General features: G+C 38.8%; 2 protein-coding genes and 1 non-coding gene across 4 annotated transcripts in view; 1 reads left to right on the forward strand and 2 right to left on the reverse strand.

The window, feature by feature from the left end:
- The window catches only part of AK5 (adenylate kinase 5), a 295,232-nt gene that overhangs the window by 134,943 nt on the left and 136,183 nt on the right, over positions 1–24,106 (reverse strand). For both annotated transcript variants that reach the window (XM_017531373.2, XM_037739572.1), the window contains exons 7-8: positions 22,528–22,618; positions 14,545–14,621 (exon numbers count right to left, since the gene is read on the reverse strand). In XM_017531373.2, coding sequence (XP_017386862.1) covers positions 14,545–14,621; positions 22,528–22,618 — 168 coding nt within the window. The remainder of the gene's footprint in view (positions 1–14,544; positions 14,622–22,527; positions 22,619–24,106) is intronic.
- LOC108305727 (60S ribosomal protein L29-like) lies at positions 1,393–2,040 on the forward strand. Its single transcript, XM_017530476.2, has one exon. The coding sequence runs from the start codon at positions 1,432–1,434 to the stop codon at positions 2,038–2,040; it is 609 nt and encodes a 202-aa protein (XP_017385965.2). The 5' UTR covers positions 1,393–1,431.
- LOC119471931 lies at positions 11,806–11,867 on the reverse strand. Its single transcript, XR_005201027.1, has one exon. It is a non-coding gene; the product is annotated as a U7 small nuclear RNA (small nuclear RNA).

Raw genomic sequence — 24,106 nt, forward strand, 5'->3', positions numbered from 1 at the left:
ACATTTGTCCAGCAATTGCCTGTCCAACTTGGACTGACACAACCTTTGCTACTTATCCTTGCAGCCAAGGATAATTATCTCAAAACTATTATGTAATCCTCCTTATTTTTTCTTATAAAACCTTTGTCTTCTTTTACCTCCATTGTAAACTATGGCACCCATATTCCTATTGCAATGCCCATTTCTGAATAAATATCCTTTTGTTAGAGAATTTCCCTCTCTGTTATTTAGGATGACACAATTGCTAGGACCAAATATTCTTTTAAATCAAGAGCTAGCACTCTTGATATAAAGAGCTAGCGCTCTTGATTTAAAAGACTGACACAGAGTTATATTTTTAAAGACGTCAAATATGCTTCTAGTTCTTTTGGGCACTGGCCCTAACTGTTCTCTACCCACTTCCTTCCTAAATTGCTTAGAATCCTCAGCTCATCACCACTTAAACTCTGTTAATGCTTTGCTCTCTTTCTGAAGCACACATTTGGTAAAATTCCATCACTGTGTGAAAAGAATTACTGACCTTCCTTGTGTCCTGCTAGAAGTTCTACAATACTCAGTATAATGCCTGCAAAAGTGTCTGTTACCTAGGGCCACCCAATAAACATTTGCAAGAAGAATGAAAAAAAGTGAAAATGACTGATTGATCAAAATAAATTTCCCGTCACTAATTTCAAATGAGCTCTCAATTCACTATCAAATGAAATGCTTGGTAATCCTGTTCGGTTTCCTTAGCACGCTGCCTGCTAGATTTCACAACAGTTCAGGCTTCTTCTCTTTTGAAACCTTGAAATTTCAACAGATGACTTTGCCTCTGGAAGTGATCTTACAGGAACTCATCGACTTCCCACCATTAAATATATAAACCCATCCTTCTATCTTATGCTTCTTCTATCGTAACTCACATCCTCTGCTGGTATCAGGCCAATGTCTCCACCAGGGCTGGAGAACCCAGCCCTACCACATTCAGATAGTCTTGCCTCTGTCTTGTGCTTGTATATTCTCCTTTCCACAAACAAGCAGACCTTTCCTGTGAGTTTAAACATGCTTAAGTGTCTTCACTTTATAGCTCTTTGTAAAGTCCTTAGTTTCCTCCGTATTCAATGATTATTTTCCAGTCTCTCTCTTCCTTATCTTCTCAGCTACATTTGGCACTCCCTGCATCCTGAAATACTGTTTTTTTTGACTTTTGGAACACCACATTCTACTGATTTTCCTTGAATCTCTCTAATGGCTTCTTCTACGTCTTTCTGCTGTTTCATCTTTCTCTACTAAGCCTTTAAATTTCTTCGGTGTTCAGCTATAGACCCTCTTCTCCTCTCAATTTTGTTTTCTTTCTCTATCTTATCTCCACTCACAAATTCAAGTCCTATTTTAAAAAAGCTCATAGCTTCCAGTCCTAGGCGCTTCGGGAACCGTGGCTTAGGTGCAGACATGGCCAAGTCCAAGAACCACACAACACACAACCAGTCCCGAAAATGGCACAGAAATGGTATCAAGAAACCCCAATCACAAAGATACGAATCTCTTAAGGGGGTGGACCCCAAGTTCCTGAGGAACATGTGCTTTGCCAAGAAGCACAACAAGAAGGGCCTAAAGAAGATGCAGGCCAACAATGCCAAGGCCATGAGTGCACGTGCCGAGGCCATCAAGGCTCTCGCAAAGCCCAAGGAGGTTAAGCCCAAGATCCCAAAGGGGGGTGTCAGCCGCAAGCTTGATCGACTTGCTTACATTGCCCACCCCAAGCTTGGGAAGCGGGCTCGTGCACGCATTGCCAAGGGGCTCAGGCTCTGCCGGCCAAAAGTCAAGGCCAAGTCCAAGGATCAAAACAAGGCCCAGGCTGCAGCTACAGCTTCAGTTCCAGCTCAGGCTCCCAAAGGTGCCCAGGCCCCTACAAAGGCTTCAGAGTTGATATCTCTGTCTGCCAACGTGAGGACAGAAGGACTGGTGCGACCCCCCGGGGCTGCCATCTGCATGGGGCTGGGGTCCTCCTGTGCTATTTGTACAAATAAACATGAGGGAGGAAAAAAAAAAGGCTCATAAATTTGTATTTCCAGCCCAGATCTTTCCTTTGAGCACCAGACTCATATATTTGATTGCTCACTCTAATTTTCTACTTGGATGTGTTAAGGCACTTTGAACCCAGCATGTCTAAAATTACACTGATGCCCTATCTTTACACAACTTGTCTTTTCTCAGTGAATGCCACCACCATCTACCCAGCTGTGCAAGTTAAAAACCCAGAAGTCACCTTCAACAGCTCATTCCCTGTTGGTTCCCACATCACTTCAACATGAAGTCCTGTTGATTTTCTTCATAAGTTCTTCTCAAATACACCTCTTTCTCTCTGTTCTCTTTTTCACTCCAGTGTCACCACCAACTCTCATTTGAACCACTGCAGCCTCTCCCTCTGGACTCCATAGATGCCTTTTCTTTCTTTCTTTCTTTTTCTTTCTTTCTTTCTTCTTTCTTCCTTCTTCTTTCTTCTTTCTTCTTTCTTCTTTCTTCTTTCTTCTTTCTTCTTTCTTCTTTCTTCTTTCTTCTTTCTTCTTTCTTCTTTCTTTCTTTCTTTCTTTCTTTCTTTCTTTCTTTCTTTCTTTCTTTCTTTCTTTCTTTCCTTCCTTTCTTTCTTTCTCTTTCTTTCTTTCTCTTTTCTTTCTTTCTTTCTTTCTTTCTTTCTTTCTTTCTTTCTTTTTTTTTTGACTCCATAGACTGCTTTCCTCTAATGTGTTCTCCACTTTGCAGCCAGAACAATTTTTTATTTAAATAAACACAAATATAAGTATGTCAACAAACTCTCTTCCCTCATAAAAAAACCCCAACCCTTCAAGGTTCCTATTGCTCTTAGGATAAAGTCAAAACCCCTAATCTCTCTACAAAGCCCTACTTTCCAGGCTCATCTGCACTCCAGCTATCCTGGTCTTCTTTTGGATGCCATGCTTCTTCCTGCTTCATCCTGCTATTTCCTCTTTTAACATCCCTTTCCCTTCTCCCCAATTCTTTCCTGTTCTCACACATACTCAATTACCTATGACCAGTCTTTCAGATCTCAATTCAAGAATCTCTTGGCTTAGAGAAGCCTTTCCTCACTTCACAGGCCACATCTACACACAGCACCATGCACTTCTCCCAAGTACTTGACAGTTCTAACTTTATTTCTCTGGCTATTTTATTCTTATCTATTTCTACTATAAGATCTATGACAGCAGAAACTGTGTCATCTTTTGCCCACCACTGTGTCCCCAGCACCTCATGTAGAGTCTGGCACATTAAATTTTTTCAGTATTAGTTGAATAAATAAGTAAACTAATGAAGTTGAAAGCATGAGCCTGGATGGATCATTGTGTAATTAGAGAAGAGGTCCTAGGATGGAATTAGTGAACACAACCTTTAGAGAGGGGGCAGAGGAAGCAAAACCATGTTGGGGAGAAAATACAAGGAAATAATTGCCATAGTGCTGGCATAAGCCAAGGGACGCAAGAGTTTTGAGAAAGTAGAAGTGTCATCAGTGTCTTGGACCCCAGACATTGTAAGAACTGGGAAATGAAGATGGTTTATAGGGCAGAATGGCAGGTAAGGACATGGGATCAGGGAGCCAACTTCTCTTTTATCATATTAGATGATAAAGGGAAGGGGAGAGGAAAGGTATTTTACTTGGCCTTTCTATGATATCTGGCACTGTTGATGGCTCCCTTCGTAGGGGTGGTAGGTTGGTAGACAGAGAAGGATACTTTTCAGATGAAAGCATTGTGGAAAAAAGCAGTACCATTGAATGGAGCAAGGTTCTAGGTAAGATGGGAGGGTTGGGATTAAGAACTTGGATAGAGCATAAGTCTGAAGACAAGATGCATGTCTCCTCCTTTGAAGTTGGTTGAATGGACAAAGGTACAAATAAGCCTAACAATGGAGTAGAGGGCCTGCACCATCACCTTCATCAATGTTTTTGATTTTGGGTTGGATTTCTGTCCTGTGGGAAAAAGTACCTAGTATTATTGATGGGGCAATTGTTCTCCTGGATAGCTGCAGCTGCAGAAGTGTGGCTTCAGGTTTTGAGAACCTAAGTGATAGTTTTCTCTGTGTTGAGCAGGTATTTTCAATGAACAAAAAAGTACACAGAGAAGAAAAACAGCACACATTTTCCTTGGTGTGACCTTTGTCAACCCGGTGTCATTTTCAATTTAGTGTGTGGGCTTAGCAACTCTACACTCTGCTCAGACAATTAGCAGAAGTTTTACATTTTAATGGAGTCCAGCTTGCGAATGTTTTCTTTCATCAATTATGCCTATGGTTTTATATCTAAAAGCCACTGTCATTGATATGGTTTGGATGTTCTGTCCCATTCTATCTCGTGTTGAAATGTGACTTCCACTGTTGGAGATGAGGCTAAGAGAGGTGTTTGAGTCATGGAGGCAGATCCTTCATGAATGACTTGGTTCTGTCCTTGTGGTACTAAGTGAGTTCCCATTCTATGTGTTCATCTATGAATAAGGACACTTTCATTTATTCCTTCCTAATCTACATGCTTTTTATTTTCTTGTCTTATTGCATTAGCTTGGGCTTCCATGTATAATGCTGAAAAGCAATGGTGAAAGGAGACACCCCTGCCTTGTTTCTTTTCTTAGCAGAAAAGCAGGAAAGCTTAGAGTTTCTCATCATTAAGTATGCTGTTAGCTGTAGGCTTTTTACATCTGTGTTGAGGGTTTTCACATCTGCACTTATAGAGATACTGGTCTGTAGTTTTCTTTTTTGTAATGTCTTTGTTTAGTGTTGGTATACAGAGAATGGCTTATAGAATGAGTGAGAAAATATTTCCTCTGCTTCTATCTTCTCATAGGTAATTGGTATGATTTCTTCCTTAAATGTTTGGTAAAATTCACCAATGAATCTAGAGCTTTCTATTTTGGGAGATTATTAGATATTGATTCAATTTATTTAATGATATATATCTTTTCAGGTAGTTTGTTTCTTCTTGTGTGAGTCTTGGCTGTGTTTTTCAAGGAATTGGTGCATTTCTATAAAATTTGTGGGCATAGCATTGTTAATAATATTTCTTTATTATTCCTTTAATGTCCATGAGATCTGTAGTGATTTCCCATCTTATATCTCTGATAATAATTTGTGTTTCTCTATTTTTTCCTTGGTTAGCCTGGCTAGAGACTTATTGATTTCATGGATCTTTTCAAAGATGCAGCTTTTGGTTTTGTTGATTTTCTGTTTTGATTTCCTATTTATAATTTCATTGATTTCTGCTTTAATTTTTATTAGTTCTTTTCTTTGGCTTCCTTTGGACTTAATTTTCTCTTCTTTTTCTAGTTTTCTATGGTGGAAGCTTTTATTAATTTTAATTTTTCTTTTGTTCTAATTATGAATTCAATGTATATACAAATATATGCAATCAATTGTATGAAGTTCACCATTATCACTGCTTTTGGTGTAGCTCCAAAATTTTGTTAAATTTTCATTTTCATTTAGTTCAAAATATTTTAGCATTTGTCTTGACGTTTTTAGCATTTGTCTTGACGTTTTTTATTTGGCCCACATGTCTGTACATGTACCCTAGAACTTAAAGAGTGTGTGTGTGTGTGTGTGTGTGTGTGTGTGTGTGTGTGTGTGTAAATGTGCTGCTTAATCACCAAGTATTTGGGGATTTTCTGTCTTTCTGTTATTGAATATTGGTTTAATCTGACTGTGGTCTGAGATGAGACACTATATGAGTTATATTCTTTTAACTTGTTAAGGTATGTTTTATAATCCAAAATGTAGTCTTGGTGAACATTCCATGTGAGCTTGAGAAGAATGTATATTGGATAATTGTTGGATAAACCAGTCTATAGATCTCAGTTATATCCAGTTGACTGGTGGTGTTTGGTAGTATTATTGAGTCCAGCTACATCCATACTGATTTTCTGCTGACTGAATCTGTCCATTTCTGATAAAGGAGTGTTAAAGTCTCAGTAGTGAATAGCGAATTCATTTATTTCTCCTTGCTATTCTACTAGTTTATGCCTTATGTGTTTCAATGATTAGCTGTTAGGCACATACACGTTAAGAATTCTGTCTTCTTGGAGAATTAACCTCTTAATCTTTATGTAATGCTCTTTTTAAAAATCTCTGATAACTTTCCTTCCTCTAAATTTCCTTCCTGTAAATTCTGCTCTATCTGAAATTAATATAGCAACTCCTGCTTTCTTTTGATTAGTGTTAGCATGGTATATCTTTCTCTATTTACTTTTAATCTATATGTGTCTTTATGCTTAAGGTGGGTTTCTGGTAGACAACATATAGCGGGGTCTTGCTTTTTGATCTACTCTAACAATCACTGTCATTTGATTGGTGTATTTAAACTGAAATTTAAAGTGATTATTGATATAGTTAGATTAACATATACCATATTTGTTACTGTTTCCTATTTGTTGCATTTGTTCTTTGTTCCTGTTTTTGTCTTGCATACTTTTTCTGGCTTTTGTAGTTTTAATTGAGCATTATGAGTCTTTTTATCGTCTTTAAGAGCATACCAATTATACTTCTTTTCTCACTTTTTTAAGTAGTTTCTCTGGAGTTTCCAATAAACATTTGCAAATAATTCAAGTCCACTTTTAAATAACACTTTATAGCTTCATAGGTTGTGCAAGTACTTTGTAATAACAAAACATTCCTAATTCTCCCCTTCTGTTCTTTGTATCATTGCTCTCATTTATTTTACTTATATATAAACATGTATACATAATTATAAGCATATGTAATTAAATATATTGTTGCTATTATTTTGTACATACTCATCTGTTAGATCAATTAAGAATAAGAACAATGTCTTTATCTTCACTTATTCATGTTCTCATGTTCTTCCTTTCTTTATATAGATCTGAGTTTCTGAACTATGTCATTTTTCCTTTTTTTTTTTTTGAGATGGAGTCTTGCTCTATTGCCCAGGCTGGAGGGCAGTGGTGCAATCTTGGCTCACTGCAACCTCTGCTCACTGCAACCTCCACCTCCCAAGTTCAAGAGATTCTCCTGCCTCAGTCTCCTGAGTATCTGAGACCATAGGTGTGCACCACTATGCCCAGCTAATTTTTTGTATTTTTAGTAGAGATGGAGTTTCACCATGTTGGCCAAGCTGATATCGAACTCCTAACCTCAAGCCATCTGCCTTCCTTGGCCTCCCAGAGTGCTGGGATTACAGGCATGAGCCATCACACCCGGCCCTATATCATCATTTTTCTTTTCTTTAAATAAGTTATTTTAACATTTATTGCCAGACAGGTCTGCCAGTTACAAATTCCCCCAATTTTTGTTGATCTCAGAAAGTCTATTTCTCCTTAATTTTTGAAGGATAGTTTTGTTGAGTACAGAATTCTGGGTTGGTGCTTTTTTCCCACCTTTCAACATTTTAAATATTCTCTTCCATTTTCTTCTTACATTTTCTTCTCCTTTCAACATTTTAAATATTCTCTTACATTTTCTTCTTTTCTTTCTTCTGAAAAGAAAGTGAATATGATTTTTATCTTCACTTTACTACAGGAAAGGCATTTTTTGCATCTGGCTTCTTTTAAGATTTGTTTCTCTATTTTTGATTTTCTGAAGTTTGAATACAAAGGCTTTTTGTTTTGGGACATTTATCTTGGTTGGTATATTCTGAGATTCCTGGATCTCTGGTTTGGTGCTGTTCATTAATCTGGGGGAAATTCTCAGTAAATGTTGTTTCAAATATTGCTTCTGTTCATTACTCTCTTTCTTTTCCTTCTAGTATTCCTATTATGCATATGTTACATCTTTTGCAGCTGTCCTACGTTTCTCAGATATTCAGTTGTTTTTTCAGTCTCTCTCTTTTTCAGTTTTGAAAATTTCTATTGTCATATCCTTAAGCTCAGAGATTCTTTCCCCAGCCATGTGTAGTCTATTAAATGTACCCATCAAAGGCATTCTTCATCTATATTACAGTGTTTTTGATCTGTAGAATTTCTTCTTGTTTCTTTCTTAGAATTTCCTTCTCTGCTTACATCATCCATTGGTTCTTGCATGTGGTCTATTTTGTATTATTAAAGTCCTTGGCATATTAATCATAGTTTGAAAGATTCCCAGCCTGGACAACATAGCAAGACCCCAACTACACAAAAAATAAAATTAGCCAGGCATAGCGGTATACATCTGTAGTCCCAGCTACTCAAGAGGCTGAGGCAAGAGGATTGCTTGAGCTTAGGAGCTCAAGGCTGCAATGAGCTATGATCATGCCACTGCACTTCAACCTGGCCAACAGAGCAAAACTCTGTCTCTAAAAAATGAAATAAAATAAAATAAAATAAAATCTTCTTGGCCTGATAATCCCACATTCCTGCTAAATATGACTGTTTCTGATGCTTAGACAGTCTATTCAAATCATGCTTTTTGCCTTTTGATATACCTTGTAATTTTTCCTTGACAGATGGACACAATATACTGAATAAAAGGAACCACAGTAAATAATCTTAATAATGCTGTGATAGAGTATGGGACCAGGGAAGTGTTCTATAGTCCTAAAATTAGGTCTCAGTCTCTTGGTGAGCCTGTACCCCTGGACTGTGAACTTTGCCAGTGCTTCTCAATGCTTTTTCTCCCTTTGGGTGAGACAGGGCGGCTACGGGGGGCTAGAGTTGGGTTTTTTCTTGCTCTAGAAATGTTAGGCCCTGGTAAAATAGTTTCTTCAGCTAAGTGAATGCCAGCTAAGAAGCCTTGTGAAGAAGAACAGAATGCTTTAGCATATTTCAAATTTTGTTTTGTTTTGCTTTTTTCTCCTCCTGCTGCCAGAAGACTGAGAGGAATTTTTCCAGATATTCACTGTGAGAACCTGGCAAAGCTACTGGAGGTAAGACTTACAGAAGCGTGAGGGTCCCATGACTGGATCTCTCTGGGATTTTTAACTCTCATATTGTCCACATGGAACCTCCATCTACTGTCACTGATCGGTGTTTCTCGCCCAGGTACAGGCTTCCCCAGACGTTTCTGTTTGTGGGTTTCTGTTCGGGTAAGCTGTGACTCTCTGGTTGTCTCCCCAATCTCTGGTGCAATGGTTTGTCCTATAACCTCACTTCTCTGAAAGATCTAAGAGTGACTGTTGATTTTTCAGTTGTTCAGCTTTTTACTTGTTGTTAGGATAGAGCAGCAACTTCTAAATGTGTCACATGCCAGTCCAGGAATCAGAAGTGCTCAGACAACTGGCATTCACTTAGCTGAAGAAGTGGTGGCCTCTGTCAGCTATAGAAGGCTATCTTAAAAAGTTCAGTCATATTTGAAGGAGAGAGGGTAGGGAACTCACATTTACTCAGCATTTATTTTGTACAAGGTACTCTGCACTCCCTCTGACAACACTACTTCTAAGTGGGGTTGTCACCATCATTTTCTCAAAGGGAAAACTGAGGCTCAAAAGGGGCTCAGGGGTAAGGCATAAAAACATCACACATTAAGTAGAAGAACTCCAGTTCAAATGGGAATTTATGAGCATATGTCATATGCCAGGCTCCATGGCAGGCACTGAGGATACAGAGAGCAGATCATATTACTTGAAATGCAAGATAATGTAACAACACAGAGTATCTCAGGCCCCCTGAGAAGGTGAACCAAAATTGTAACAAGAGAAGGGCTTCCTAGAGGGGAAGTTTGGTCCTGATAGTGCATGAGTAGAGGTCACATGGGACAGAAGCGATAGGGTTGAGGAAGCTTCCATATAGAGGAAAGGGACTGTGCAAACATAACCCATTTGAGGGAACTGAGAATGGCTTTGTGTGGCAATGGATGAGTTTTAAGAAAAATGTGGCGGTCATATTCAGATTTGAAAGTTTCTATGAATCTTCTAAGAGATTCCAATTTCATTCTGAAATCAATGAAGAGCCAAGAAAAGTTTTATACAGTGGAATGCCATGATTGCGTGTGGTTTCAGGAAGATAATTCGATGGGTGAACAGGCTGAGGCAAGGAGACAGGTTAGAAGGCTGGCTGAGGGTGTGAACCAAAGTACAGCCAGTGGAACTGGAGTGGGAGCAGCAATTCCTGCACAGGAGAACTGCGTAGCTTCTTGATCAAACTGAAGTAGGAAGAGAGAGAAAGGAAGGAGGATAGGAAGACACCCTTGTGTCTGGCTAGGGTAGCTGGAGAATGGTGGTATCATTCACAGAAATAGTAAGAACAGAAGGAAGAACAGATTTTGTGGGGGAAGATGGTGAGCATGGTTTTGGACATGTTGAATTTGAGATGCACATGGGAAATCCAACTGGTGTTACGCAGCAGTCAGACATATGCAACAGGGACTCACCAGGAAGCTCTAAGTAAAGTTAAAGACATGGCTGTGACTGAGCTTCTCATAGGAGAACATGTACAGTTTGGAGAGAAGGGGCCGTGGTCAGTATGCTAGGAAGTGTCCACTTAAATGATGGACTGATGGAAAGGAGTTCAGCAAGGAAACCAAGAATGAGTGAAGTGAGAGGTAGGAGCAAGGGATCACATGGAGGCAGGGGCTGTAGCCTGTGGTAAGGAACAGAGGCTTTGTGGCTGAGACTGGCCTGGTGCTCACCAAGCCCATCTCTCCCTTCCTAGGCACATAAATAAGCTCCATTTCCCAACCTCCTTGCATCTAGGTAGAGCAAGTAACTAGGGTTGCTACTGAATGTGAGATGGGGTGATCTGCAATTAAATACAGGTTCATCTTCCTCAAGTTCTTCTTCCCATCTACGATCTCTTTGAAGGTCACGTGTAAAAGGACCTCTGGAAGGAAAGCGCTCAGGTTTTAGATTTATTTATTACACCAGCATAGCCTAGCCTATCTTTCCTGCTGCTGGCTCTGCAGTCACACAGCTGGATTTGAATCCTAGCTCTTCCTTTTGAATCCTGGCTTTACCTCTTGCCAACGGTGTGACCTTGGGTAAGCTGCTTAATTTTTCTGTGCCTCAGATTCCTCATCAGTAAAATTGGGATAATAATAACATAGTTTTCTAAGGGTAAAATGAGGTAATAAATAGGAAGCACACAGATCAGTATTAAAAGCTCTAGAAATGTTGGCAGTGAATGGAAAGAATGGCAAGAGCTGGGGAGTGGTTCATGACAGGAGTCAGCAAACTGTGGCCTGCAGGTCAAATCCACCCTGCTGCCTATTTTTATACGGCCTTTCAGCAAGAATAAATTTTACATTTTTAAATGGTGAAAATAAATGACATGAAAGTTATATGGAATTTCAATTTCAGTATCAACAAATAAAGTTTTATTGAAACAAAGCTACATTCATTATTGACATATTGTTATGGTTACCTTTGCACAATGATGGCAAAGTGTGAGTAGTTGCCAGAGACCATATGGGCCCACAAAGCCTAAAATACTTATACTACCTGGCCCTTTCAGAAAAAGTGTGGTGATCCCTAGTTTACAGTGACAAATGCAGCAAAGGTCAAGAAAGATAACTAAAAAGGGTTAACTGGAGTTGGCAAAAGATTACTAGCGACCTTGTTAACAGCTTTATTAGAGTGGGGAAAGTGGAGAAAAAATTTTGGTGCCAGGCAAATCAAAGTTTGATTCCTGACACTAAATCTGCTAGCTTTATGGTCTTGGGAAGTCAGTTAACTTTTGGGAGCTTCAATTTCCTTGTCTGTAAGTTAGGGATTAACAGAGCTTACTTCGTGAGTTATTGTAAGGATCAGCAATAATGCAGGTAAATCATAAAACACATTTCTGGTTTAGAGTAGGTGCTAAATAAATGCAAGTTCTTGTTTCATTTAATCTGCTGCAAACAAAATTATTCCTTTACAGGAATTGCATTTTCACTTTTTAATTTAAAAAAAAAAAAATTTCTCTGGGCTTTCCAGCAAAAACTAGAAAGCCTGCTAGACCAATTCTAAAAGAGCTGTAATACTACATTTTCACGTTTAATATTTTATGTTTCTCTTCCATCTTCTGCTGGTTTACGTTATATTTTAAGTCACCGCTCAAATTTCACCTCTTTAATGAGGGCATACCATTTAATACGAAGATCCTGATTGACGCAGTAAGTAATCTGTTCCACCGCCAGCATTCCTAACCCCCTTACTCTGTTCTGCTTTCTTTTCTCATAGTTTATCGCCTTTGACAATCTAGAGAACTGACTAATTTACTATGTTTATTGTTTACCCTCTGTCTTCCCCAGTCTGATGTAGTTAAAGAAATGGGGGCTCCACACCCCCCCAACAACTAGAAAGAACAGAAAAATCTGAAAGAAATCATAATATAAGGATATTCAAAATTTTAAGTCATTGCTCAATTTTCACCTTTTTATAAGAGCCCTTGCTTGTTTTATATAATTATATATTCCAACTACCTAAACAGAAACTGGCACATGGTAGGTATCTAATTAATACTTGAATGACTAAATGAAAAAAGAATAGATGAGGATTTTAAAAAGTCCTGCTCAGGACTGGATATGTTCCTTGCATCTTGGGACTGGGACTTGTTTTTTCATCTCTGCAAAATTCTCAGCTCTTATCTGTTAAAATACAAACTTACCTCCATCCCCTCCATTCTCTCGTTCTGGAATTCCTTTTAGAATATGTTGAACCAATCATGCTATCCTCAATATCTCCTAAGTTCTTTCTCATATTTGACAACTATTTAGCTCTGTGTTTTATTCTACAGCAATTTCCTCTACTCTATTATTAAGTCCCTTTTTAGTTGCATCTAATCTACTATTCAACCATTAATTGAATTTCTATTTCAATGACAATATTTTTGTATTGTGCCTACAATGCCTGTTTCTTTCCTTTTTCTTTCTTCTTTTCCATTTGTTCATGTATTTGTTTCTGGCTTCGAATCTTCCCTTTCAATATTTTGAATATCCTTATATTATGATTTCTTTCAGATTTTTCTGTTCTTTCTAGTTGTTGGGGGTGTGGAGCCCCCATTTCTTTAACTAGCTGGCTTCCTTGTTGTGGATCATTTCTTTGTGCCATCTGTAATTTTTGATTGTAAGCGGTGGTTTTGCATTAGCCTCTGCTGGGGTCTTACGGGTCAGCAACTGAAAAGGCTCCCGATACATAGCACTAAATGGCCTGTCTTTAGAGGGTAGGATGGGAGACAGTACATTGTGGCAGGGGCAGTACAAGCTCTTTCTTTTGTAAACTGTCCAGTCTTGGGTATGCTAGAGTATGTCCCTAAGTTCACATCCCCACTGTGAAACCATTTATGTAACCTTGGGTAAATTACTCTTCCAGTCCTATTTTTTTGGTCTGTGATATAGAGACAATAATTCCTACTTTCTAGGGACGTTGTGAAGAATTGGTGAGTTAATATAAGAAACTTGGCACAATGTTTTACATGTAGTAAGTGATTAATAGATGTTAAAAATTACTATAAACATGTGGTAGCTATTATAGCACTTGCCAACATCATCTCCTTGCTGTATGCTATAAGGAAAGAACTTAATACTCAAGAAAATAGCTTCTGAATATGTATGAAATATACAGCCAGCCATTACATGTGGACAATAGTCATATCTGTTTGCATTATTTGTGATGAATATTAATTAAAGATGGAGACAAAAGCTCTCTCAGGAACATGTTCACTAGGTTTTAGCCATTGCTAAGGAGCACTGATGAGAGGCGGAAGAAAGTTTTGGACATTTTCCTTTTTCAAAAATAAAGCCTAATTAGGGAGTTGGATCATTTGCCAACAATTTTGGTTCATTAAAACATAGCAGCAGAGAGAGTTCTTCTGTTGAGAGGAAAGTGACCCAGATAAATGTCTTCAGTTTTATTCAAAGAGAAAATATACTTAACTTCGTGGGTATGCATTCCTTGGTCATCATTCCCTTCCATAGGTTAGTGATATGGTTTGGCTCTATGTCCCCACCCAAATCTCATCTTGTACTTCCCAAAACTCCCATATGTTGTGGGAAGGACCTGGTGGAAGATGACTGAATCATGGGGGCTGATATTTCCTGTGCTGTTCTGATAGTGAATGGGTCTCACAAGATCTGATGGTTTTAAAATCAAGAGTTTCCCTGCACAAGCTCTCCCTTTGCCTGCTGCCATCCATATAAGACATGACTTGTTCCTCCTTGCCTTCTGCCATGATTGTGAGGCCTCCCCAGTCATGTGGAACTGTGAGTTCTTCATTAAACCTCTTTCTTTTGTAAATTGCCCAGTCTCGGGTATGTTTTTATCAGCAGCGTGAAAATGGACTGATACCATTAGCAAAAAAAATAGCAGAGCCCAGAACCTGTAGCAGATGCTCAGTAAATATTATTAGTTTATTAGTGGAAAGGGATAGAGACACAGGCAAATTCTTGGGCAAGAGAACCTCACTTCTATCCCATGTTAACTTTCAACCACAAAGTTTTCCTTAATTCACTGCTGTTTTGGATCTTTGGATGAGGGAGTGCCAAAGAGCCAAACTTAGTGAATAAAAGCTGTAGACTACTGTAATTTATCATGTAATATGTTATTAGTTATCTGTATATATTTCACAAAATGAGTTTTTATAATTCAAATTTTCATAAAACATTTACAAAGGTTCAACTTAAAAACATTTAAATAGAGTACTATTTTTAGATTTTAATTACCTGATCTTCATAATCAGATCCTGTATCAATGATCTCTCCAGTGTCCAATATCATCGAAGGATCAAGGTCACTTGAACCTAAAATTAGGAAAGAAAAGACTAGTGGATGGAGGTCGTCAGTGTATGTTTTTAAAGCAAACAATCTCTCACTAGATTCCCATATTTTCCTATGTTACATTAAATTCAGAAACATTTCTGTACTCTTCTCATCTGCCAGGTACAATGTTTTGCTGGAGATTGAAAGTGCAGTGACTCTGGATACTGTCTGCACCCTTAAGAAGAAGAAAATATTGTGAGGGAGAATAATTTGTCAACAAGAGGTTATTATTAAAGGTTCAGCAACCCAAGAGAGTGAGTTACTAATACTGACTAGTAGTGGAGGCGATGGTGGAGTTAGGATCCTTCACAAGGATCTGTGATCCTGAACTTTGAGGGTGAATGCAGGTCATCCAGGAGGGGGAGCAGTTTCAGGATTTGCAATAATAACGGAGGTAGAATGTAGGGTCCCGCCCTACAGGGTCCTGTGAGCCCCTCCCTGCTGGTGTGGAGATGAGAAACTGTGAAAATAAAGACACAAGACACAGAGATAGAGAAAAGAAAGTCTGGGCCCAGGGGTCCACTGCCAACCAAAATTCAGAGTCCAGCAGTGGCCTGGAGTGCCTGGACACTCTGACTTTTATTGAGTACAAAACAGGAGGAAGGGTAGGTAGGGAGAGGTAATGGTGGTCTGTGATAGAGACAGGTAAATCTCATGTCTTGGAGACGGGCTCAGGATTTTCAAAAAGCCGGGGCGAGGAGAAAACCTAAGGCATCGTCATGTTTTTCATACTTGTCAAGAAATAACAAGGTCACTAAGATTTATGCTACAATTACTAATTCTTATCTTTTAAGAAAGAGAGGAACCAGGTGCAGAAGCAGAACATGAAAGTAGACGCGCAACGTGACCGCTGAAGCACAGCATCACAGAGACAATTAAGCCCCCAGATGTCTATGGGCCTTCCTGACGGCCGTCAGGCCTACCACAAGAGCTTGGAAGAGCGGCGTTCTCTCCTAACTCCCCCAAGGAAGGAGACATCTCGGCCATCTTGGACGTCTCCTTCCCTAGCTGGCTAAACAGTGGGCGCTTTCACAGCGCTGGGCGCTGCCGCACAGCCGAGGTGTCCTCCAGCAGCCCTTATGCGGGCGTGACAGAGGACTTGGGGCATCTTGCCTTAGGGTCCCCTCTTTTTCCAATGCCACCTCAGTCCCATACTTCTTGACCTGAGACATGAGTAAGATTAAAGATTATATGATTATATATGTGTATATATTTATGATTACCGGTGAATAACTATGTGATTATTTAACATTATATATAGGAATAACTATGCAACTATATCTCTAATTCTTTTCTAATTCTATATTTATATGAGAGCAGACTGAGGCCTCAGCTCCTGTGGGGTTCCCCCCCACAGTAGAAGGAACACCATGAGCAAAGTACAGAGTGGGAGGAGAGTAAGGGGTTTCCAGAAATAGGAAGGGCTGAGTTTGCTTACTCCATGAAAACTCTAGTTTTTCCTCAAGCCTTCAGGTCACCTTAGTTGCTGAAGGTGAGAAAAATCAGGTTAACTTAATGTATGAATAGAGAGATTATTTCCCTTAGGTACTACAGGTTTCATTAAATCATTTATTCATGAATCCCCAAGGCTCAGACTTAAGCTGGTAATTTTTACAATGAGACTTCTGAAGCACAACGGATTCATCATTCTCATTTAATAACTCTTCCCTGCTAGGAAATATATATCATCTAACTAGCCAGAAAGACTGAATTCAGTGCTGCCCATAAAATATTGTATGTGCTGTGAAAAAACAAACCATCCTATGTTTCACTGTAAACTTGGCCTTGGCAAATAATTCTTAGTCAAAATATGCAATGAGTAATACATAATGAAGATGAATTTTTAAAAAACGTCAAGCATCTCAAACATTTCTCAGATATAGAGCTGTCCCTGATGTCGCTTTCATATTTTCTTTCAAAATGAGTTGGGGTATGTCCTCACACAGCCTTTTCTCATCTCTTTTCTTTTTTCCCCTTCTCTTCTCTTATCATTGTCCCTGTTGTCTTCTGACTTGACAAATAGCCATTAGCAAGTTGATTAAGTTCTAAGCAGTAAAACCAGTGTTTACTCTGTTTATATCTTTACTTTTTTTTTTTTAAAGAATGATAAAGTTTTTCAAAATGGACATATTAAACTGTGAAACCATTTTGGAAAAGTAATCACAGAGTTGCCAGGAAGAGTTGCATAAGTGCGTTCGGAACAACCCTGAGCGATGCAGTCACGTCACCAGCACAGCCCTTGCTAGGCCACTGTTCAGAAGGTGGTTGCTAGAATGGAGCTGGCAAGACTACACACCATGCTATTAGCAGACATTAGAGGGGAGAGGTGGGAAGCTTTAATTTACATATATAATTTTAAATTAGTGAGATTATATATAATTTTTCTACCTTTGTACTTTTGGTATTTGTTTCAAATAAAGAATTTTGTAAGGTACGTCTTGAGGCCAAAATACTTGACTGTGTTAAAGTACAGTTTGAAGGTCAGTTTGCACTTCTGTTGTGAGGCAGTAAGTATAAAATATATATTTTAAAATATATAAAGTATCCATTATAAGATAATATATTATCTTATAAGATAATAGATATATAATATATATATATTATATAAATATATTTATATAATTATATAATATATTATATAAATATATTTATATAATTATAAATATATTATATAAATATATTTATATAATATATAATATAATTATATAAATATATTTATAATTATATATAACATCTATTATATATAATAGATAATATATTATCTATTTTATATCTATTATCTTATAATAGATACAAGATAACATAAAAAATATCTATTATCTTATAATAGGTATAATATAATATATATTAAAAAATATATATTTTTCCATTATAAGATAATAGACATTTTAGAACTGTCAGGTTGATACAAAAGAAATTGTGGTTTTTGCCATGACTTTCAATGTCTATTTCATAGGACCCCACTTCTTATTTTAGAAAAGAGGAAAATGAGATGCAGAAAAGTTTAAAAAAAAAATCTTGGGCTAGGTCATGTAGAAAGTGCCTGAGACCAAAGGCAGAACCAGTAGCTCCTACTTCTCTTTCTAACAGCCATACTGACTCCAAATTCTAAGCAGGAACAATCTACATGGGTTTACTCAGATTCTCTTTCGCTGCAGTGCTCTACAGGAAAGGACCTGGGGAAGCATACTGTCAAGTCCATGTGCTGAGAAAATGAGGAACAGTAAGTGGTTGATGATCACACAGGTCACAGGGGTGGCTGTGGAAATGGAACAATCAGAAGTGGAATTAAGGAGTCTCATTCAAGCTGGTAACAATCAATGCTCCTTTCTAGGAAGCTGCTATTGACAGCATTATTAAAGATAACACAAATTTTACTTACTTTCATCACCTCCACAATATGATGACCATGTCACTGACTAGTGGAAGTTGTGATAGCTACTTGGATTCAAATGATACCCTCGCTTCACCTGTATTTAGAGTGATTCATGTGGAGTGAGTACTCTGATTTGAACATGAAATATTCTTAAACATATAGCTGCTTTTAGTACCTGTGTCCTACTTATTTTGTTTAGTTAGAAACTGTTCTTCCAGTTGTTTTCAAAAAGGACAACATGAAGCGGTCTTAAACAACTCAGTTAATGGATGTTATACGTTAATACTTGAAAACAGAGCAAGATAACTGAAAAACTATCTTCAGCAATGGTAGAATGAAAAGACCTTTGTTTAAAAGAAAGAGTGATTGGATTTCCTAATAAAATGCTTTTTTTTTTTGATGGAGTCTCGCTCTGTCGAAATAAAATGCTCTTAACAGGAATTTTATTGTATCATTAGGGATGAAATTTCTTGAAACATTGTTGCTCCTGGCAACAGTATTAATATATCATAGGAGGCAACAGACAAAGGATATCATTATCGGCTTGGATAATGATTGAATGACTTTCATTTTCTTTTAGCATTGGTTTCTTGGTTTGCCGAAAATGGGACTTTCAATAATAGTCTAAGGTTTGACACACAAAATAGAGAGGAAAATATAGACAAATGTACACATTACTGCCTTCTTTCGTTGGATAATTTAACACATAAAACAACTGTAATGATCTTGTTACTCAAAAAAGACAGCAAAATTGGGATGTTATGAAAAGGGGATAGTATGGCTTTCATTTCCCCTATTTTGAATTTTTCAGTTTCTTTTCAGATTTAAAAATATTCTTTCTATAGATGACAGAGAAAGGTATGAACTGAAACACAGAACCCCACAAAAAACACCCAGTGCTACTAGTTTTACATGCTGAATGGCCTTTTGGAATATTATTTTCAGGTTGGCTCCTTAAATTTAAGTGGGAAAATGATACAAATTGGCTTTGAAGGTACCAGAGGCTAACCATATTACTTTCTGGGACAAGGTTACAGATGTTTTTCCTCCTAGTGGATCTTTAAGTCGAAGTTTTAGGAAAATCCTCCTCCCACTTTGAGTACCCAATAAAGACACTCTTACAATTGCAGGGCTTCCTGAGCAGGGAAGGGTGTCTGCAAATAAAACTCCTCCAACTCTTAAACTGCCCCCTCTGAGGAAAGCAGTTTCTCCCTTGTCCTGTCTCTTACGGGGTAGCTTACAGTGTAATTTTCATTAAACTGTAAACTTTTAATTTACAGTTTCATTAAAATTAAACTGTAACGGTTGTTTCATCTCTGAATCTAAGAACAAAACTTAGAAGGTATATGTGTTCAATGTGTATGTACCAAATGACTGAAAACGAAAGGACACTTCCCCACTTTACCTTTACCATTCTTGCTCATTGATCCACGCTACAAATATTAAATGTCTCCTATAAGTGCCTGCCCTGTATTAAGCACTGAGAATCGAGCTTGAATTCCACCGGCATGGAAAGTGTTCATTACAATGTGTAGGAAGAGCACGGTATTTACTTGGAAAAATATTCTGACAGTATTTGGGACTAGAACTCTTTGAGGGATCTGGGTGTTGGTGGGCTGCTCTGGGTGAGAAGGGGAAGCACAAGTTTTTCAGTTACTCCAGGACAGGGTTGGGGGAGGGAGAGAGGCAGAGAGGGAGAAGAGAGCAGAAGTAGACCCAGGAAAAGGGGGAAAGTTGTATTGTGTAAGATGTGGTTTCTCCCCATGAGCCCTCAAATCCTCTGCAAAGACACGAACTCATAGATAGCCTTTTCAATGTGACAGCCACTTGCTTTGCACACAGAAACCATTTATTCTTCAGAACAACCCTATGGGGTAGCTGCTATTATTATCCCCTCTTTAGAGATAAAGGAATGGAGGCCCAGAGCAGCTGAGTGATGCAGCCAGACGGCTTTGCTAGAAGTGTTGGTGGAGTGCTCCACTGAGGAGGAGACACGGCAGACAGGACTTGAAGGCGCCGAGGGTCAGAGCAATGGTAATCTTAAGAAAAGGCCTGATATACCTATGGGTCACAGGGTGCTATTCAAGGGCCTAATCTAGTCTGGGGTGGGGTCTGAGAAAGCCTCCTTGAGAAAATCACCACGTTTACCCTGACGCACAAAGTAGAGTCTGGCCAGGTGCAGGATGGGGCTCTATGGAGTTGGGAGAGTGGAGAGAAGCAAAAGAGGAGAGATGTTTTCTAAGCAGAGAGAAGAGCAGGTGGAAACTGCCTGAGGCAGGAAGGTACTCGAGGTACTAGGGAAGGGGAGAGTGGGGAGCTGGTGCCAGTGATGTGGGGGAGGTGACGTTGTAGTAACAGGACCACTGCAGGACAGCAAAGGATTTCGAGCTTTCTTCTATGCTACAGGTACTGGTGGCCAGCCTGCAGGAGTCATGGAAGGTTTTCTTTTCTTTCGTTTTGTTTTTACAGAAAGGCAGGATGATTAGAGCTGCATTCTGTGAGGATCCCCATGGCAGCAGGAGATTCAGGACAGACAGAAAAGGCCAGGGATGACGAATGACAAAGCGTTTGGTGAATGCAGTGGGAACAGAGACAAAGGTTTGGATTCCCAAGGTGCCCCTGGGGAATGATGATCAGTGTGGAGTGTGCGGGCAAGAACATTTCTGCCTGGCTCCCTGGAGAAAGGTCGAGGTGAGAGAAAGAGAATTGGATGCCATTCATAGGAGGCGATATGGGAGCTGTGGGGCAGCTGAGATTCTGCAGAAAGAGAGTTCAGAGAGAAAAGAATAGCAGAGGGACCAAAACTGGAGGCTGACAATTCACAGAGTAGAGGCCATGGATATGACTTATTTATTGGGTGAGTCATCAACATTTATAAGCCAGGAGACTTCACCATTGTTCCTTATCAGGGACAGTATCCTGGAGCTACATGGTGGCTGGCTCCTGTAGGGGAGGTACCATTTACTTCTAGTATACTCCACTTTATTCACCAAGGGCTGTTTTAGAGAAAACAGATTTATTGTAAGGCTGAAGCAGAAACCAGCTTTCAGGGGGTCTCAGGAGGGGAAGAGTTAGTGGGAGTTGAGGCTGTTAGCACAGAGTCTTCTGTTTACGAGCTCAGAGGTAGAGAGGAGAAAGTACATACCTGGAAGCCACTGCTAAGGCTTAGCACTATGCACTTCACCAAGGGGACTTTAAAAGAATGAGGACACAGCACCTGTCCTTGGGCAGTTTCCTATTAGTGCAGAAACAGCACAGTTTGCATCACTGCAGGAAACTAATGCAGAAACACCACTAGCGAGCCACAAAGTCCTGGGCATCCCAAAGAAGGGGTGGCTTCAATCAGCCCCTTCACACCACTGTATTAGCAAACTGAAGATATCTAGCAGTTAAATATTTGTTGTTAGAGGTAGTCACCTCTAAAGCATCTTCTATAGAAAATATTAAGTTGAAAAGCACAGGAGTCATGGTATTTTTCAGAGAAGCAGTAGTAATGTTTCACAATCTTACATGATTCTCGGTATTTCATCTTTCTTGCAATAGGCCAGCTTTTTATAAATCTCACCAGAAAGTTAGGCGGATGAGTTTACATCAGTTTTCTGCGTTCTGTGGGTCTGCCCAGAAAGACCACCACCTTACCCTTGTAATTTTGCCTTTCTTTGAAGCTACTCTTAGGTGGCTTCAAATAGTGATTTAAAATGTTAAGTGTTTAGCCTTTTTTCTTTACGGCCCCACGCTTTTGGTCTTTACCCTTTGAGATCATTACTCAGAAGAAAGAAGGTCAGGACTGAGACTAAGATGGATGACTCTTGGAGAGTCATCCAGATGGAATTGATGTTGAAGCCACATGTGACAATGAGTTGACTTAGGATCAGAGTAAGGAGAGAATGAGAGGAGGGTCAGGACAGAACGGTGAGTACTGCCTACATTCGGGGGTGTGATTACTCTACATCAGTGTCTAAAGTCAAAAGTCCGTGAGTACTGCCTCCATTAGGTAGTGTGATTACTCTACACCAGCGTCCAAAGTCAAAGCTCAGGCAAGAGCACGTAGGAAGAAAAGGGGGAGGGTCACCCCGGAGCTGTGTGTTGGGATGCGAGTGGCTACCAGATTGGAGGGAGGCCTTTTCCAGGCAACAAGGAAGAAACCTATCCTATGAGTTAGGGGGTCCAGAAGATATTGTAAATTTTAATTGTTAAACAAAGTATGGGTTTAGATATTTTTCTTTTATAGTAACATAGGCCCTATGTGCCCTATGTTATATTGTGACTACGTGCTAATTTACATGTGCAATGACTGGAAGAAAAGCAGCAACTATAAGGAACAGATTTATAGCCCTTCCTCTCTGTTTTGTTTTGTACTTTTATTTTTATACCAGAAAGTATGAGACTTTGAGAATGGTGTCATCCTTAAACCTTGTGGCAGTTTGTTGAGCTTCATCCATTAATACAAAGTCCCAGACATTTGGCAGGTGATCACAGTGTACTGTTATCTAAAGGACACAGTGACTTACCTGCTGCAGCCTCTTTGTTTGGAAATAACTTGTTGTCAACTGCCATGCTGATGTCATAGAACACCTCATCCTCATCACGGTCAGCATCAAACTGGGGGAAATGAGGACAGACAAGTTTGGAATGTGAGAATACACAAATTAGTTAATTCAAAAATATAATGAGCATCCATCACACAACTGTATCTCTAATGAAGCAGAACAACAGGAATTAAAGCATTTGAGTCTTTAATCAGACATTCAGAGAGTTTTAAGCCCAGACCTCCCATTGAACAGAGAAGAGTATTAGGGAGTAAATGTACAGTCACTTATGATTTTAAAAAATGTGTAATATTTTCTTAATTTATGGAGCACATTTTAGAAAAAATAACTGAAATTTACCTTGTGGCTTTCTGACTTTATTTTTCTAATTTGAGAAATATGAAAATATATAGTTCTTAAACAGTAAGAGGAAAGATGTTCTAAGCTTATTGTTAAAAACACACATACACACAAAGAGGCTGGGTGCAGTGACTCACACCTATAATCCTAGCACTTTGGGAGGTTGAGGCAGGTGGATTGCTTGAGGCCAGGAGTTCAAGACCAGCCTGGCCAACATGGCTAAACCCCATCTCTACTAAATATACAAAAAAATTAGCTGGGCATGGTGGCACATGCCTGTAGTCCCAGCTATCCGGGAGGCTGAGGCCCAAGAATCACTTGAACCTGGGGGACAGAAGTTGTAGTGAGCCAAGATGGCACTGCTGAACTCCAGCTTGGGGGACAGACTGAGACTCTGTCTCCAAAAACAACAAAAACAACAATACCTCCAAAACAAATTTCAGATACTATACTAGATACAATATTATAGATGTAGTCTACAAATTCTATAGATTTAGATGTAAAAAAAATTATAGATTTAAATATTTTACCATTCTCTAAAATTTATATTTTAAATATTTTAAAATAAGTTATATTTACAAATTCTCAATTTTCCAAGTTTTTCAGTGGTTTGTTAACACATTTTTGTCTCTTTAGTTTTTAAAAATAACTTTACTATGACAAAAACAAGTAATGGGGTAAAGCCTTCCTATTCAATAAATGGTGCTGGGATAACTGGCTAGCCATATGCAGAATATTGAAGCTGAATCCCTTCCTCACATCATATATAAAAATGAACTCAAGATGTATTAAAGACTTAGATGTAAAACCCAAAACTATAAAATTCCTGGAAGACAACCTAGGCAATACTATCCTGGACATAGGAACAAGCAAAGATTTCATGACAAAGATACCAAAAGCAATTGCAACAACAGCAAAAATTGACAAGTGGGATCTAATTAAACTTGAGAGCTTCTGCACTGCTAAAGAAACTACCAACAAATAGAGAACCTACAGAATGGGAGAAAATATTTGCAAACTATGCATCTGACAAAGGTCTACTATCCAGCATCTTACAAAGAAATTGAATTTACAAGAGTAAAACACATCCCCATTAAAAACTGGGAAAAGGACATGAACAGACACGTCTCAAAAGAAGACACACATGCAGCCAACAAGTATATGAAAGAAAGCTCAATATCACTGATCATTAGAGAAATGC

This window comes from Cebus imitator, unplaced genomic scaffold, assembly GCF_001604975.1.
Source record: "Cebus imitator isolate Cc_AM_T3 unplaced genomic scaffold, Cebus_imitator-1.0 Scaffold3, whole genome shotgun sequence".
In the NCBI taxonomy this organism is placed as follows: domain Eukaryota; kingdom Metazoa; phylum Chordata; class Mammalia; order Primates; family Cebidae; genus Cebus; species Cebus imitator.